This window comes from Plasmodium reichenowi, chromosome 10, assembly GCF_001601855.1.
Source record: "Plasmodium reichenowi strain SY57 chromosome 10, whole genome shotgun sequence".
Taxonomy (NCBI): Eukaryota; Apicomplexa; class Aconoidasida; order Haemosporida; family Plasmodiidae; genus Plasmodium; species Plasmodium reichenowi.
This window is the reverse complement of record NC_033655.1, coordinates 701,063-715,776: the sequence shown is the minus strand read 5'-3', so window position 1 is coordinate 715,776 and position 14,714 is coordinate 701,063. Positions and strand designations below refer to the sequence as shown.

The following is a 14,714-nucleotide window of genomic DNA, read 5'->3' as shown; positions in this document are numbered from 1 at the left end:
AAAAAAAAAAAAAAAAAAAAAATAAAAAAAAAAATAAAAAAAAAAAAAAAAATAAAAATTAAAATTTATATATTTTTTTTTTTTTTTTTTTTTTTTTTTTTTTTTTTTTTTTTTGTAGGACGTTGTATTAAAGGAAATCAGTGCAGATTCGCTCACTCAATCAATGACATAAATACAAAGCTTGTTAAGTTTTATGGATCTAAAGTAGACATAGATGTTGACGAAGAAATAGTTCAAGGTAAGATTCATAGTAAAAATATATCTCATATAAATAACGGTTGTATAAATATATTAAGTAAAAGTAAATCCCAAATGATGAAAACAATAAAGGGTTATGAAAATGAAGAAATTGAGAAAAATGAATTTATAAATATACAGAATATAAAGAATAATAATAGTAATAAAAAGGATATATATAATTTCCAGATGCATGTAAACAACATAAATATAAATGATAATGAATATTCTTCCTGTGTTAATATACCTAACGATATGTTAATTAAACATAAAAGTAATAATAATGATGATATTATAAATAGGGCTAATTTAATTCTTCACAAAAATATCACAGGTGGTGATATATATCATAATAATAATTGTAAACTTAATATATGTAAGATATATAATAATAATAATAATAATAATAATAATAATAATTGTGGCAATGAAAAGAACGAAGAAAATATATTAAACATATCACATGTAAAGAAGAATACAAAACTATGTTCTTTAAATATTAAAAATGAACCCATTCAACAGGTTAATGATTTTCTTTTGTATAATAATAACATATTAGAATATAAAAAAGAACAGAAAAATTATTTCATATCCCCACAAAATGTTATAAATAATGAATATGATGGATGTAACTTCAACGATATGCTAAATAATAATTGTAAATCTTTAAACATACACAAGTCTATATGTTTAGATAAATCAAATATGAATATGGATGAGAAACATTTTGACATGAAAGAAAAGACTATGGAAAATGAAGAACTTATAAATTATTCATATGTAAAAAATAAAGATAATATGAACAAAATAAATAATATGGAAACACGACTAAGAAAGAATATTATCATACAACCAAAAAAAAAAAAAGATCTATCACATGTAGATACCATTAATAATAATAATAATATGAAGCATATGTATGATATGAAATCTCCAAAAATTAATGTAAGCAATATGGTTAGATTTAATGTACAAAATGAATTAAGAAAAATACAGGATTGTAATAAAAGACCACCACAACTATCAAGTTTAGAAAACATTATTACAGAAAGGGAATGTCTTTATAAACAGAATGATGAAAAGTATTTATTAAATGTAGTAGGAGCTATTAATAAATATGAAGGTATATATGATGATATATGTGAAGATATATGTGAAGATATATGTGAAGATATATGTGAAGATATATGTGAAGATATATGTGAAGACATATGTGAAGATATATGTGAAGATATATGTGAAGATATATGTGAAGATAATAATTTGAGGGGGGAAAATATGTTTATATCCATGTTAGACAATAAAAATAAGAACACTGATGATTATAGTGTGAACGATGATTCTAACACGTGTGTTATAAATTTTGTGGAATGTATAAATAAGGAAAACCGTGTTGTAATTACAGACAAAGGTAAGACCGATACAAGTGGTGATGATAATTTAAAGGGTAATAATAAGGACGAAATAATAAATAATAATACTACAACTACTAAAAATAATGATAATAATAATAATAATATTTTTATGGATAGTAATGATTATATATATTGTAATAATGTGGTAAAGAATGTTACGCATCTCAATACAAATGATTCCTTCGTTTACTCGAAAGAGGAATATAATATGTTTAGTGATGAAGATAATTTGATGAGCCAAAAGAATGTAAATAAGAAAAAAAATATAAATAATGAAAAGGAATTTTCCAGTGAATTTAACATAAATTATGGTAGTCATTCTAAGGTCCAACAAGATACTAACAAAACGAATGGTGTTAACAAAACAAATGGTGTTAACCAAACGAATGGTGTTAACCAAACGAATGGTGTTAACCAAACGAATGGTGTTAACAAAACAAATGGTGTTAACCAAACGAATGGTGTTAACCAAACAAATGGTGTTAACCAAACGAATGGTGTTAACAAAACAAATGGTGTTAACAAAACAAACGGTGTTAACCAAACAAACGGTGTTAACCAAACGAATGGTGTTAACCAAACGAATGGTGTTAACCAAACAAACCGTGTTAACAATATAAAACATACAAATAATATTTATAGTGATCATGGTTATAATATAGAATTCATTAAAAATAATGATAAACAATATTACGATGAAAGTAATAGAAATTCATCCAACCTTGTACAGGTAATTAATAAACAGAAAGAAAAGGATAGAGGAGATGAAGAAAGTAATAGGGATATTAACTTAAAAGAAAATAATAATGATGATGGTAATCTTATTATTTACTATGATGATAATCAATGTTATGATAATAATGGATGTACTACAAATGTACATGATGAAAGTATTAAGGGAAAGAATTTGTCAGATATACAATTTGAAAAAATAAATGAAAATTTAAATTATAAAAACCATAATGATGATATGATGAGTCCATTACATTTTTGTGATAAGAAAACAGATAATGGTTTTGAATATATAGAAAATTTGTACTTTCAAAAGATCAATGATTATACAACTAATTATATTACAAAAGATATCAAGAATAATAAGAAAAGAAATACAAATAAATTGTTTACATGCAAAGAATTATTTCCTAAAAATAAAGAATATTTTATATTAAATAAAAATGAAAGTAAACATTTGGAGGGATATAATATATCCAATGATGATAATAAGATAAAGGTTAATATGTATCCTTATAAAGATACTAAATTGAATTCACTTCATAATTATATATGCGTAATCTCCCCGCAAAATGATAACAATAATATTAATTGTAACGAAAAAATATGTAATCATAATAACATGCTGCTTAATAATAGTAAAAAATCAAATAATAATGAGGGCTGTCCTTTTAGTTATATGAATATAAAATCGTTGGGTACACATAATGCTGATAGAAACTATGATAAAAACCTAAACCCTGAAGATTTGAGCAATCTAGAAGATCTAAACGAACCATTACAACATGCCCTTTGGATGAACAATAATGCAAACACTAACACTAACACTAACACTAACGCTAACACTAACACTAACCATAACAGTAATAATAATTATTATCATAGTTTTTATAATAATGATCATGTTAATTATAATTATTATATAAATAATGTTAATAAATTAGACAATTTTAAAACGTATAATATGTATCCGAATGAAAATAATCCCATAGAAGTAGAATCCAATTCAGAAATGATTCTTGTTCATACAAATAATAATGATTCCATCAATGTGTTCAACCAAGCTCTTACTAAAAATAAAAAAAATGAAAATGTTGTTCAGGTAGATGCACAACAAATGGTTCTAAATAATGTGACTGAGCTAGCTGATAACATTTCTAGAGATATGTGTAGGGGGGAAATAATTCAAGATAAAACCATATACCACGAAGATAATAAAAAAGTGTATGATAATGATATATATAATAATAATGATATATATAATAATGATATATATAATAATGATATATATAATAATGATATATATAATAATGATTTATATGATAATGATTTATATGATAATGATTTATATGATAACAATTTATGTGATAACAAATTATATGATGACGACTTATATACATCTAGTATAAATAACCCAAGTGAATTGATAAAAAATGGGGAGAACAATTCTATGAATTTAAAAAATAATAAAGTTATAAATTCATATGAACAATTTAAAAAGTATGACCATATTAACAATAATATGAAGGATATATATCAAAGTAATTATCCATTTTATTCTACCAATCAAGAAAAGGAAACAACCGATAGTAACCCTGAAAACATGAATTATAGATTATTAGAAGAAAGGAAAAAAAAAATTTATTTGAATAATTATTATAATATGATAAAAAGTGTAGATAGGGATAATTCTATTTATAATGTGCCTTTTGTGTCAACCATTATCAATGATAATAATGTTAGATATAATAATGAATTTGTTAATATGAAAGAAAGGAAAAACAACCATGTAAGTACATCTACAATTACAAATACAAACACAAATACAAACACAAATACAAACACAAATACAAACACAAATACAAACACAAAAACAAACATTTATACAAACATAGAAAAATGTAATTCCTTTAATAGTATGGAGTTCCTAATAGAAAAGGAACATACTTTACAAAATACGATGAATAAAATGCATAATATAGAAAATGATCAAAATAATTTTTATTATATGAAGGATACACAAAGCTGGATAAATAAAAAATATTTTAACGAAGAAAAAGAAAACTATATAATTCTTGGACAAGAGGAAAAACATATCTCTACAAATGAAGATAATGAAATTGTATATATCGATACATATAATAATAATAATAATATGAATAGATTTTATGATAATAATACCTTATGGAAGAAGCAACAAGGAAATATGATGAACGAAAAGAAAACAACCATGTATAATTTTAACTATAAAAGTATGTCCTTAGATAATATAACAAGAGAAGATCAATCTGTTTGTGAAAATGATAATTATGAGAAGGATATATCTAGTTATTTAATAAACAAGCAAAATGACATAATGTATAAGAACCACCCAAAGGGCAACAATATTGATAATAATAATAATAATAATAATAATAATAGTAATAATAATAATATTAATAATAGTAATAGCCTTTCTTGGAACACGTTTCATAAGAACAATACATTTGATACACATACAAATTCCTTTAATATTTTAAATCATCATTCTAATAACAATGATTTTGATAATATAGAAAATATTATTACATCCAATATGATGAATAATTTAGAAAATGCAAATCTTCAAAATAACGTTACAAATAAATGTTTTCAATCTAATGAAGAAAAAAAAAATTTTCAATCACATCGTTATAAAAACGATAATATGTTATTAAATAATACACATTTGAATAATAAAAATTGTTTCTCTTATGATTCTATAAAAAATGATTATAATTTATTAGAAACGTCTTCTAACCATACATCCACTTTTTTAAATTATGATTTGTATAAAACAGATTCTATATATATTGGTCCAAACTCTTGTGAAAATACTAATCCATCACCTAATGTTATTAATAAAAAAAAAAATACAGATATTTATAAAACCACACTTTCTCAAAAAAAGAAATTTTTTAACTATGATGATGAGAATATGGAGCAAGATAATTTTATGGATATTCCCAATAATTTAAATTTTAGTTTTTTAAATAAAAATGATTGAAGTGGTATGTCCATGTTTCTCTTCCCCTCAAAAAAATTAATATTCACATAAAAAAAAAAAAATATATATATATATATATATATATATTTTTATGTTTAAGTTTTTTATTTTGAATTTTTTACCCTTAATATATATATATATATATAGATATAGATATACATATGTACAGATTTATTTATTTATTTATTTTTATTTTATTTTTATTATCTTCATATACCCAATGTAAATATATAAAAGGTAGAACAATATATAACAAGAAAACAATTTGAATTATTATGTCAATATTATATAATTTTTTCACCATAAAAAATAAAAAATATGAAGACATAAATATATATATATATATATATATATATGTGTAGATTTATTTCCTTTTGTAAAAATATCTATTGGTCTCTTTTGTAATGTGAGTTATTTAAAGCATTAGAGTTTGCACCGGCAATACAATCAATATAGCTATCCCACTTCCTATATTCAATTATGTAAAATAGATTATCTAACGATATGTCTTGAATAAATGTATTTTTTTTTGCATATCTACTAATTTCGTTATTCTCTTGTATTTTCATTGCTACTTTTATATTTGAAAATGTTCTTTCATTTTCTTCGGTACATTTATTATTTACTATAATAAATTCAACATTTTTTACAACTGTTTCATGGGTTTTTTCATTTTTTATATGAATTTTTATTAACTCTATATAATTATTATTTATATTGGTAAATGAAAATACTAACGAATAAAATAAAACATTTTTCTCATCACAATGGATAGCTGATAATATATTGCATTTTAATCCATCCGAATTTACAAAACTATTATTGTTATTTAAATAAAATCTCCTAATCTCTTCACATTTTATATTATTCATATTTATTTCAATTTTTGTATCGTATTCTATATTTTTCTTATTTCCTAAACTGATTAATTTTAAACTGTCATTCTGCTTTATACACATATCAGGAATATTTTCACCTTTTGTATTTTTTTTTTTATTATTTTCACCTGAATCGTTAAGGCAATCACTTGCTTTTACACTCACTGACTTGGTTTCATTTTGTATATATTTTGTATTTTCACCTGACTTGTTAATAACATTTTGTGTTATTGTACTCACCAAGTTGTTTTTATTTTGTATATATATATTTTTTTGTCCTGACTTGTTAATACATTTTATTGTTTTTATATCCATATGATGTTTTTCATTTTGTGTATTTTTTCGATTTCTTATTTTGTTATTGTTCAGAAAAATGTGTTTGTAACATTTGTTTTGGTTATTCAGGGTCATCATTTTTTTTATGTTGTTTGAGAATGTTTTTTTGAAAAGGTTAAATAAATATTTCATTATAATAACGAGATTTATAGAATAATAAAATAATGTATAAAAGTAGGTATAAATAATATAATAATGTAAAGATTTATAATGTCATTTATATTACTTATTTGATGTACGAATACACTAGTATTATAAATATGTCTTATATATATATATATATATATATATATATATATATATATATATATGAACGTCTTTGTTATATTGAAATAATTATAATTTAACAAAAAAAATACAATTTTCAAACAAAATATTTTCCATAATATATATATATATATATATATATATATATAATATGTGTATAATCATTTGGGACATATTTTATTTTTCATTTAAAATAAAAAGAATAATCCGTTGTTCGAGAATTTATCGTTAAATATATACAAATGTGTATATACAAAAGAAGAAAAGAAAAAGAGAAAGACAATGGTATCATTTTAACCTTTGTGGAATAAAAATTTGAGAACATTTATAATTTATTTTTAAACATATGTTATTATATAATTTTATAATCTCTCTTAATAGATATTATAAGAAAGAAATAGTTAAAATATATACATACATATATATATATATATATATATATATATATATATATATATATATATCATAACAACGTCGAGATGTGGGAATATTTTTATATATTCCATATTAAAGGGACGAATATAAAAATATATGATTAACTAAATAATTTGTTGATTAATTCTCTTCATTTATTGATTCATCCCTTTCTATCTATCTATTTATCTTCTTCTTTTTTTTTTTTTTTTTTTTTTTATTTAAGTTTACGTAAGTAAATATGTAGTATTCTTAAATATACGCAAATTATATTCCATAAAAAAATAAAAATATATATATATATATATATATATATATATATATATATATACAGTTGTATATAAATCATATAATGTATATGTTATATATACCAATGCACAACGGTGCAAAAAAATAAGGAATAAAAGTATGCCATAATATGTATGATATATATATATATATATATGTATGTATTTATCATATGCATATTATTATATACATATATGTTATTTTTTTTTTTTTATGTATATATTATTCTTATTTATGGATGAAGGAAAATACAGACTACTTTTTCTTTTCATTCAAGTTATATATTTAATAAGACGGGTATAAAATAAAATATAATAAAAAAAAAAAAAAAATATATATATATATATATAAATATTCGATATCAAAAATTATTTCATTTATTTATTCATTTATTTATTATTTTAAAGGTTCCACATATATGTTTCAAATTAATTTTTTTTTTTTTTTTTTTTTTTTTTTTTTTTTATGACATGGAAATGTATACATGTTTCATTATACTTGTAATGTGTTCGTAATATACACATATATATATATATAATAGTGGAAAATAAGATAAAATATACCAAAATACATATTTATTAGATTATGAATATGTTGAATATATATATATATATTTATATTTATATATCATGATATTTACAATATGTCTTTTTTCCTTTTTGATTTTATATAAATTTTTCTTTTTTTGTTTCTTTTTGTTTTTTAATTTTATTTTCCCATGTTTTAATTTTTAATCATTGTTTTTGTTATTTTTAATTAAGATGAATAACCTTGAGAGAATAAAGCAGAGATTGGAAGAATCTGTAGAAAAACACAAGAAACGATTATTAATAACAAGAGAAAAGAAGAAACAAAATAATTCTGTTATATATGTTAATAATAAAAATGTAAACAAAGGAAGGAGTAAGATAATATTAAATGATGACAAGAGTATATGTGCTGATAATAAAATACGGACAGATACTTATGCTTCTATAAATAAAAATGAACTAATTGAAAATTTAAGAAATACAAAATTGTTATTAATAAAAAAAAGAAGAAGTTTAAATAATATGAAAAAGGAAAATAATATTGTAAATAAGTATGATACAAAAAATGAATTAAAAACTAAAAACTGTTTAATTAAAGAAAAAAATTGTTTTTTAAAAAATAAAAATATTCAATTAAAAAAAAATACACCATCCATAATTAATAATAAAAAGGGTATGGTGAAATATTTAAATAAAATAGTCAATCCAGCAAATCAAAGTTATAGTATAGAAGATAAAATTAGGGGTCGTGTTAATATCTCTCATATAAAAGAAAAAGAAAAGACGTTAAAAGGTGAAGAAGATAAGGGAAACAAAACAAGTTATAATAATAATAATAATAATAATGTAAATATATATGATGATGATAATAATAATAATGTAAATATATATGATGATAATAATAATAATGTAAATATATATGATGATGATAATAATAATAATGTAAATATATATGATGATAATAATAATGTAAAAATATCTGACAATAATAATAATGTTAATACTTTTCAAAATGTATCAAAGGATGTCAGAGATAATATAAATGATTTATTTCGAAATTTTATTAATTGTAAAATTAATAATTTGTATGTTATAACTACAGATACAAATAAAATACCTAATAATAAAATATTTCTTTCCGAAGCACAACAAAAATTTTTAGAAGTAAAAAACAAACAAGACAATAACGAATATGAGGTAAAGGATGAACATTCAGATGATGATAATCGTAGTAATTATCATAACGTGAAAGATGATCCTTATGTTATGAAAAAAAAAAGACAAGAGGATAAGGTTAAAGAATCGATGAGTAGAAATTATATGGATAACATCATATATGTAGGTAAACATGAAAGGGTGTCTAGCAACATGATCATCAAAAGGAATAATAATAATTATGGTGATAATAATAATTATGGTGATAATAATAATTATGGTGATAGTAATAATTACGATAATAATAATAATTATGGTGATAATAATAATTATGGTGATAGTAATAATTACGATAATAATAATTATGATGATAATAATTATAATAATAATAATAATTATGATGATAATAATTATAATAATAATAGTAAGTCCAGTATTCATAATAATAGTATATATGAAACATATGAAAAGAATTTAAAAAAACTGTTAGAAATAGAATATAAAATGAAAAAAAAAATAGAAAGTTTTGAAAAAAATAAAGATGATAATAATATTATGTCTACAAAATCATCAGCTTCTTCATATCCTTATGGCGATAATATCACGTTATATTCGCACATTTGTTCCAATATAGAACCTGTAAAGAACGAAATTCAATTTGATCAAAGTAATATTGATATACCGATGGATGTTAAAAATTATATTATCCAAAGAATAACTTCAAGTACAAAATTAAAGAGTAATGTTACGAATGAAGAGGGTTTATACAAAGCACACATAAATAATGATAATAGTAATAATAACATAACTTATCGTCATAACAATAATTTTTCTACTCATGATGAAGATTGTGAATTATATTGTATACAAAAAAGTATATACTCCAAAGACATCAATAATATTCGTCATACCAATGTTAGTAATAAACATACTTGTTCAGAAAACAAGAAATGTATAGAAAAGGAAAAAATATATACTTATTATGATAAGAAGAATTGCCTTTCTTCTTCTGATGTGGAAAATAAAATATTACGAAAAATAAAGAACTATGATGATTATAAAGATATGAATAAGAAAGATAATATAATACAGAATGAACTAAGAAAAAAAAAAAAAAAAAAACACACACACATAGATTTAAATAATTATTCTTATGAACAAAATGGAGATAGAGAATTGGTTACCATGAAGAGTAACCAAGAGAATTATTCTAGTAATTATTGTTACAATTATTGCTATGAGAAAAAAGAAAACATAAACAAAAGGAAAAAAAAAAAAAAAAAAAAGAAGAAAATAAAAAATGAAAATAATAAAAAAAAAAATAATAATAATAGTAATAATAATAATAGTAGTAATAATAATAATAATAGTAATAATAATAATAGTAGTAATAATAATAATAGTAGTAATAATAATAATAGTAGTAATAATAATAATAGTAGTAATAATAATAATAGTAGTAATAATAATAATAGTAGTAATAATAATAATAGTAGTAATAATAGTAATAATAGTAGTAATAATAGTAATAATAGTAGTAATAATATTCATGGGGATAATATAAATCCAAACCAAAATAATCATGTAAGAAGTAACATATCCTTGAGTAATTCAAAAGATCATAATAGCATCTATTATTCTTCATACGTAGAAGACCAATATGTATCATCATGTAATAAAGATGATGAAAATATTTATAATTACAATAGTTCTGATCATAATATATTATATAGATTTAAAAAATCTGAAAATAATATTTGTTATGATCATCATATTAAAATATACAATAAAGAAACAAATGAAACGTCTTCTTGTTTAAAAGATTTAAATAAATGGTCGTTCTTATCCAACAAAATATATTCTTCAAATATACATAAAGAAAATATAAAATCTTTTATAAGAAATGAAACATATGAGGATAAAAGGATAAAGAAAAAAAATTCTTTAGAAAATAAAATTGAAAATGGTGAAGAACAAAAGATGTGTTATTATTTAAAAGAAAAAAATAACAATTGTTATGAGAAATTCTTACAACATTCAAACGATATAATAATAGAAGGGGGGGGGAAAAAAAAAAAAAAAAAAAAAAAATTGCAGTCTAATGAATATATTATTATTAAACATTCTAAAAGTAATAAGAATACCATATTATTAAAAAAGGATAAAAAAATAAAAGAGAATTATAATATTAATTCATATAAATATAATCAACAAAATGATGATATGTATCAACAGATACAAAGTTCGTCAAGTATGAAAAGGGAAACGGAATGTTTATTAAATAATAAAATAAAGGATTGTCCTATGTTATATAAAGATAATAATATCCATCATATGGAACACTGTTACATTTGTTCTTATCCTATACAAAACAATGAACAAAAATTTATTTTAAATAAAGCAGAAGAAAAAAAGGGAAAAGGAAATATGGATACAACATATAAAAATTATGATAATTATTATAATGCTAATCCTTCCAATAATTCTCAGTATCACGTAACGATGAAGAGTCATTTAATTAGTTCCTCACATAGTAAAATAAATAAGGAAAAAGAAAAATCGTACCTTTTAACCTGTACAAATAAAAGGAAGGACTTGGAAAGTTATATGTCTAGCCACACGGTCTGTTCAAAAAAAAACATACAAAATGTTGGAGAAAAATATAAAAATGGTAATAATGATGATGTACGTAAGGATGATGTACATAAGGATGATATATATAAGGACGATGTACATAATGATGATGTACGTAAGGATGATGTACATAAGGATGATATTCAGTGTGATAATAATATTTATAACCATTGTCATGATTTAGTAACATACAATCCTACATATGAGAGCGAAAAAGTAACTCCATATTTATCTGAGAAACACAAAGTAATATATAAAAATATTTATAGTAACCAAATAAATATTCTTAACAATGAAAGGAATCATAGTGAGGATGAAACATATATATATATAAAAAAAGAAAACATACCCTTCAAGAAAGAAAAAGAAAAAAAAGATATTTTTAGTTATATAAAAGGTATGTATTTATCCCCTCCCCCTCAAAAAAAAAAAAAAAAAGAAAAAAAAAAATCTTCTATTTTGGAAAATGAGGAATTTACAAATGAAGAAAGCTCTTTTGATATTCAATCAAATAATATCAATAGTCATTTTATAAAAAATAAAAATATATTAAATATAAAGAACCAAACTAATGATTTAGAGAATGTAAAATGTTATCATCATATAAAAAAACAGAATAATAGTAAATATCAGTCTTCTTACTTTTGTTCTCCTGCTCCATCCAATTCAATACTTAGAAATAACACAGAATCGTATTTTTTAAAAAATCATAAACAAAATGATCAAAAGGTAAAAGAAGATGGACAAACAATAAAAAATCAAACAACAAATAATAATGCGCAAAAGAAAAGAAATAAAAATTATGTAAAAACAAATAGTATACTTTTAAAAAAAATACTCAAAATGAAAATTGAATCTATGAAAAAGGAAAAGGAAGATATAAAAGAGAAAAACCATCTTAATTATAATAACAATGAAAAAAAAAATCAAGATGATAATAATAATAATAATAATAATATGCAAGTTATAGATTATCATCATGATAAAATTAACTATGATAAAAATAGCAACAAAATAGATATGATCTCGACAAAAGATAAAACTATAATCACTCCAATAAATGATAACAAACAAATACATGAAAAGGGATATAATAATGATATATGCCCAAAGGATAATATAAAAAAAGGATATAATGATGATACATGCCCAAAGGATAATATAAAAAAAGGATATAATAATGATATATGCCCAAAGGATAATATAAAAAAAGGATGTAATAATGATATATGTCCAAAGGATAATATAAAAAAAGGATGTACTAATGATACATGCCCAAAGGATAATATAAAAAAAGAATATAATAATGATACATGCCCAAAGGATAACATTTCCAATATTAACAAAGAATATTCAAGTATATATACACATAGTCATATGAATAAGGAATCATTAAAATATAATAATATATCTTTTTATCAAAATAAAGAATCACATGATTTCATATCTCCAAATGATCATTATATTTATAAACATGAGGAAAAAAGAACCAATGGAAATAAAGAAAATAACATAAATAATTATAATAATATATGTAATAGTAATAATATCGACTTGAAGGATAATATATCCCCTTCATATCATACGAATAACAAAATAAAAGATGTAGTAAAATTTAATCAATCATATTATTGCTATTTTAAAAATGTTCAAAAAAATGATGTATATCCCAATTCTGAAGAACCAATAACAAAGGAAGATAAAACAAAATTATTAATAGCTTATTTAAAAGACAAAAAAAAAAATAAAACACAAGAAAATAATAATACATCTGATAAATATATATTAAAATATAATATTGAATATTTTAAATTAGCACAGTTTTTTTCTCAAGATCATCATTTATTTAATAATTATATAAAACATGTAGATAAAAAATTGTCAAAAAATAATAATAATGATATTAACAGTTTAGATGAAACAGCTTTTTCTATTATTAAATTGTTCAACTCAAAAAAAAAAAATAATCTTTCGACAAAATATGAAAACAAAAACATTTCTGAGAAAAATACAATTTTTAACAATATTGAAAAAAAAAGAAATCAAAAAATCAACATAAAACATTTACATGTTTTAAACGATAACGAAAATATAATAGTTAACAATTTTAATAAAAGGGAAACTCAAATTATAAATGATAAAAGAAAGGAAGTATATAATATGGTTCAGAATCCAAAAAAAAAATCCACTTTTTTGCGTGACAAAAATGTAACAAATAACTATCCATATGATCATTTGGATAATTATAAAAAAGAAATCCATATTTCCACAAAGGATAAATATGCAGACAATAAGAATAAAAAAACACATTGTTATAAAATTATAAATAATGGAAAACCATCTTTATTTTACGAAGACCAACCCACAAAAATGAATCAAAATAATGACATTACACCAAATGAAAGAAAACGAAAAAAGAAACAGATAGTCTTAAAAACAATTGATCTTGAAAAATATGAAAAAATTAGTGTTAAATAAATAAATTATACTATCTATATATCTATCTATATATATATATATATATATATATTTTGGATGATATATTATTATAATGACCTCATGTATAAGCACATACAAACACACAACATTATTTTTATCATTTTCAAGTCGAATATGATAATAATAAAATATTGTCATCATTTTTTTTTTTTAAATACTACACCCATAATTCTAATATTATATTGAATCATGTACATTTGTACTTTTTCATATTTATGAATAAATATTTTATTTTAATTGTGAGCTAGCCAAATAATTATAAAAATATTATGAACTGTTCATATAAAATAAATAAATAAAAAAA

The 14,714-nt window shown here is 20.9% G+C and overlaps 3 protein-coding genes across 3 annotated transcripts in view; 2 read left to right on the top strand and 1 right to left on the bottom strand.

Moving 5' to 3' along the window:
• PRSY57_1018700 (zinc finger protein, putative) overlaps positions 1-5,409 on the top strand; it is a gene marked incomplete at both ends in the record, with an annotated part of 6,243 nt that extends 834 nt beyond the window's left edge. Inside the window, one exon of the mRNA XM_012907776.2 lies at positions 119-5,409. Within this exon, the coding sequence (XP_012763230.2) occupies positions 119-5,409 (5,291 nt within the window). The remainder of the gene's footprint in view (positions 1-118) is intronic.
• A 386-nt stretch (positions 5,410-5,795) lies between these two features.
• Positions 5,796-6,755, bottom strand: PRSY57_1018600 (hypothetical protein; the record flags this gene model as incomplete). Its single annotated transcript, XM_012907775.2, has 1 exon — positions 5,796-6,755. The coding sequence occupies one exon, from the start codon at positions 6,753-6,755 to the stop codon at positions 5,796-5,798; it is 960 nt and encodes a 319-aa protein (XP_012763229.2).
• Positions 6,756-8,353: 1,598 nt separating this feature from the next.
• PRSY57_1018500 (hypothetical protein) lies at positions 8,354-14,389 on the top strand (the record flags this gene model as incomplete). Its single annotated transcript, XM_012907774.2, has 1 exon — positions 8,354-14,389. One exon carries the CDS (start codon positions 8,354-8,356, stop codon positions 14,387-14,389), a length of 6,036 nt encoding a protein of 2,011 aa, XP_012763228.2.
• Between the last annotated feature and the right edge of the window lie 325 nt (positions 14,390-14,714).